The sequence below is a fragment of the Trachemys scripta genome, chromosome 6 (genome assembly GCF_013100865.1).
Source record: "Trachemys scripta elegans isolate TJP31775 chromosome 6, CAS_Tse_1.0, whole genome shotgun sequence".
NCBI classification, from domain to species: domain Eukaryota; kingdom Metazoa; phylum Chordata; order Testudines; family Emydidae; genus Trachemys; species Trachemys scripta.
In genome coordinates this window covers 119,539,707-119,544,021 of record NC_048303.1, presented here as the reverse complement: position 1 = coordinate 119,544,021, position 4,315 = coordinate 119,539,707, and the positions used below count along the sequence as shown (strand labels likewise).

General features: G+C 47.2%; 1 protein-coding gene across 1 annotated transcript in view; it reads left to right on the top strand.

The window, feature by feature from the left end:
- The first annotated feature begins 346 nt into the window (after positions 1-346).
- The window catches only part of LOC117879067 (glyoxylate reductase/hydroxypyruvate reductase-like), a 27,552-nt gene continuing 23,583 nt past the window's right edge, over positions 347-4,315 (top strand). The window contains exon 1 of the mRNA XM_034773998.1: positions 347-583. Within this exon, the coding sequence (XP_034629889.1) occupies positions 417-583 (167 nt within the window). The 5' untranslated portion in view covers positions 347-416. The remainder of the gene's footprint in view (positions 584-4,315) is intronic.

Genomic DNA, 4,315 nt, shown 5'->3' with positions numbered 1-4,315 from the left:
TACAAAAGCTAATTGTTTTCAAACAGCTATGGGATCTCAACTTCAAATAGAACTGAGGAGAGCCCCCAGAGCTCTTTTTAATGCAACAGGAAACATAGACCAACAGTTGTTTTGCAGAAGTTCACTTTTTTCCCTAAGTCACAAAGGTTGGCGTGAGCTGTGTTTTCTTATTAACTAGGTTTTCCCTCCTCACAGTCCTTGTCTTATTTAAACTGCTAGATTAAAGAAGAGTGTGCAAACATAAACTGTGACAGGTCAGCTCAGTAAAGAGAACCCGGCCTCACCACTCATTGGTCCAAGGGAGCTTATCACACAACCTCCCACTCCCTGGTCGCACAAGCTCGCTGAACTGACTGGCACAAAAACACCCCATCCAAAGTCCTGCGTTCGGATGCTGTCAGTGCCTTTGCTCTGCAATGCGGACGCTCGGTCGTTTGAGACGGCTGAAGACGACGCTGGTGCCAGAGTTCCACAGCTGCTGCAAATTACAGGCGCCAAATGGGGCTGGGAAGCTGTTACCTAGAATCTATGTGACCCGGCGGATTCCACCGGATGGGATGAACATCCTGAGGCAGTCAGGGCTGTGAGTATTCCTTTTACAGCCAAAACCTCCCCTGGGAAAAGAAAGACAGAGCAGAGCCCACCATTGTCAAACATTGCAGTCTGTGGAGTAACAGTAACGTAAAACTGGAGTAACTGAAAGGAACCCCCTGCCCCAGTAGGTCAATGTCTCTGAAGTCAGTCCAGTTGGGTTGAATGTGGACTGTAGCACTGAGCGAATCATTAACTTCCAAGGAAGGAGAAGGTGCTAGATTTCCAACAGGCCCATGGTGCATTTCTCGAATGCTTGAGGTTCGTTTGACTCCCCCAACTAGCTTGGAAGCAGACTCTGAGGCTGAAATGCTGGCCCCACTGAAGGCAATGGAAGCTTTGCCATTGACTTCAGTGCAACCAGAATTTCACCCCAGGTGAGGTGAGAAGTTGTTCGGCATCCATGAATTCATTACGCAGAGTCATTTCGTGGGCTTGGACATCTTACTGCGAGGCTGCTGTTTGGGTTTGATACAGATGGAATCACAAAAGTCAGAGCAATGTGACTATTTGGAACTGAGTTTGCCTTGGCAATGATTCGCCTGCATTGTAAAGCTACTGTTCTAAGTGCCATTTTGCCATTGACATCCAGGGAAATTTTACCATAGTCTTTAGCAGTAGCCTTTAACCAGGATGCCTGCTGGAATTCACAGGCATCCCAAAATGTGTGACTACTGTGGTTTTTATTAGATGTGCTGGGGAAAACAAAAATGTAAGATTTCAGTAAAATTCCTTACATTTAAGCCAATGAAAGGCTAAGGCATTTATAAAGCTCTCTTCTGCAACAATGTCCCTTTACAATGTAAAAATCAGACAGTGTTCCAAATGATTGCAAATATCATTTTAATATTCTAACCAAATATGCATTTCAAGCCTAGAACCAACAGTAGCCTGACTTTACATGACAAATCTCTCTGAAAAAATTAGATATTGTTGGATTTTCTAAAACAAAATATTGAGCTTTGAGAAACCAAGTTAAATGAGGGCAGAAAAAATAGCGAGTCTTAATTAAAGAGCGTTTGATCCAAGTGGGAATTAGATGCTGAATGGATGAATAGGCTGAGTGGCTAATAGGTGAAAGTTAAATAATAAAACAGTCAAAGAGTTAGTTCAGAACTCTGTACAGTTATTCAACCTTCAGTGGGGTCAAAACCCAGAAGGCCATGAATGGTGACTGGACTGGGTCCGCCTGTCCCAGGGCCAGGTCAGCATGGGGATAAAGAAGTCAAAAAACCAGCCCTGAGGCTAGAAATTCCATCTCTGCGTGGCACCAGAAAGCACTGTCTATGCAAAACGTGAGTGGAATATGGCAATCCAAGCTGGTCCGAATTTTTGAGTTACAAAATCGGGTGGGGGGGTAAGAAGTGGGAAATTAATTTTTTTTTTCTGAGCTGGTCGATGTGTTTGAAAATTTGAAGTTTTAAAGAGTTTTTTAAATTCAATTTTTTAAAACTTGAAAAAAGTCCCCATTGTCTGTCGGAACTAGGCACGGTGAGCAAAAGGAGCTATTTAATGAGTATGAACAAGTGCATCCGTAGCTGACACGTGGTGAGATGCTTCTGACAACAGACGTGTTCGCCTCTATGGGTACAATCTACATGCAGTTTGAATGGCCAGGAGAAAGAGAGACTTCACCACACAATTCAGCAGGGAACAGGGTAGCAGCGAAGGGAGGTATTTTCAAGACTGCCTAAGTGAGTTAGGAGCACTGTTTGTAGTTCTAGCCAAACCCAGGAATGTCACCCCAGACCCATGAGTATCAGTGGAGTCATTAACACCTGCACATTAAACTTCAGAGGCTGCTACTACGCTTGCTGTTAGAGCATCAGTGCCTGTGGGAGGGGGAGTATTTCTGGGTCTCTTGCTGACTACTGGGGAGTTCAGACCATTGCCTGACCCATCCCAAGGCCATGACTGGATAGCAGCAATCAGTGGCCCTACTCGGTGCTCTGGAGAAAGCAGACGAGGTGCCTCAGAAGAGAGTCAGGATGAAATCAGGTCACTCCACACACACCAGAGGAGAGCTAAGGTCAGTGGGAAGGAGTCCTGGGGAGAGAGCATGTGAAAACTTGAACCTCTAAGTAAATGTGCAAATTTGGCCTGTTGTCACCCCCTCTGAACTGCAGGGTCAAGGTTGTGCGCCCCACACACGTGGGACCCTGTAGACTTGTCCAGCCCTGGTTGGCACTAGACAGCTATCTGTGCAGCAGTTCCAGATTGTAAGTGATATTGACATTGGAACGAGCAATATCTGTGATATGGGAGTAAACTTCGAGAGTCCCTGGCCCCGCTGATCACTGCCATCACATACGGTGTCCTACGTCTCATCCTGCCCCAGAGGAGTTGTAGGGTTTAGCACCATTATTCAGTAATGTTTGAGGAAATGAAGCAATTTTGTATCATTCCTGAAAGCCAGAACCTCATTGTGCTGGCAAGACAGGCATAATAAGGACAGGCACGGTGCCATTTCAAACCCACAGGCTCTGCCAATGTCCTGCAGTCCAGACCTGGCTGTAGTGCTGCCAAGCAGGTGCCAGCCTGCCTGATGGTTTGTCCTATGGAGGAGAGAGATGTCAGCCATTTCTCACCCATGTCAAGCTGAGGAAGGGACTCCTGAGAAAGCCCCTGTCCACTGCTGGGAGAGTTAGCCAAAGATTTTCCAGTGAAACCATTTTCTCATAGGAAAATAGGGTTTTGTCCAAATGTATTTTTCTGCCGAAAAAATGTTGTTAGACGTAAGTGTTTCATAATGAAATATTTTGGGGAACGAAACCCAATTGTTCATTTCAAAATTAAGGGGTGCCCCCCACACACACACACTTTCCAACACTGTTTTCCAGCTGCCAAAAGTTGGAAAGAACCCCTGCTTTTTCATGCCATTTTACTGTTATAGTTAAAAAACAATAAGAGTGACAAGGGGGTTTTCTCCCCAGTTCCTCCCTTTTTTCCCTTGGCAATGGGGGGAAAGGGGAAAACTGCTGGGGAAAACACCCAGACAGGTTTTTAAAAACGAATTTTGGATGGCTTTATAAACCAAACCATGTTGAAGTCAAATAAGTTTTCATTCGGTTTTAAAGTTTCCCATAGGAAATCAGTTAAACCAAATGGATATGGATTTTCCCCCCTGCAAATCCCCTCCAATCCAAATCGCATTGAAGCCACTAGAGAGGCTCCCAGTGACTTTAATGAGTGCTAGACTGTATATGTAGGGTTACCATTCGTCCGGATTTACCTGAACATGTCCTCCTTTTTGTGCTAAAAATAGCGTCCGGGGGGAATTTGTCAATAACTCAAAATGACCGGGATTTCTCCCCTCCCCCGGCAGAGCAGAGCGAGCGGCTGGGAGGGCTGCAGGAAAGTCCCGGGCCGGACTCAGGAGCAGCTGTAGAGGAGCCGGATCTGCCCTGCATTCTGAGCCGGCAGCTCTCCCCTGCAGCCCGGTCTGGCAGCACTGTGCAGGGCCAGGGACCGGGTTTTGTTGTGCAGGGCCAGGGACCGGGTTTTGTTGTGCTGGGGAGCGCAGCCACATGTCCGGCTCGGCTCGCACAGAGCCCAACACCCTGTTCTGAGCAGCAGGGTAAGGGGGCCAGGGGGCAGGAGAAGGGGCAGGGAGGTTCTGGAGGGGGCAGTCAAGAAATGGGGGGGGCTTTTTGGGGGGAGTGGAGAAAGTTTTGGGCAGTCAGGGTACAGGTAGGGGGTAGGGTCCTGGGGGGCAGTTGGGGGG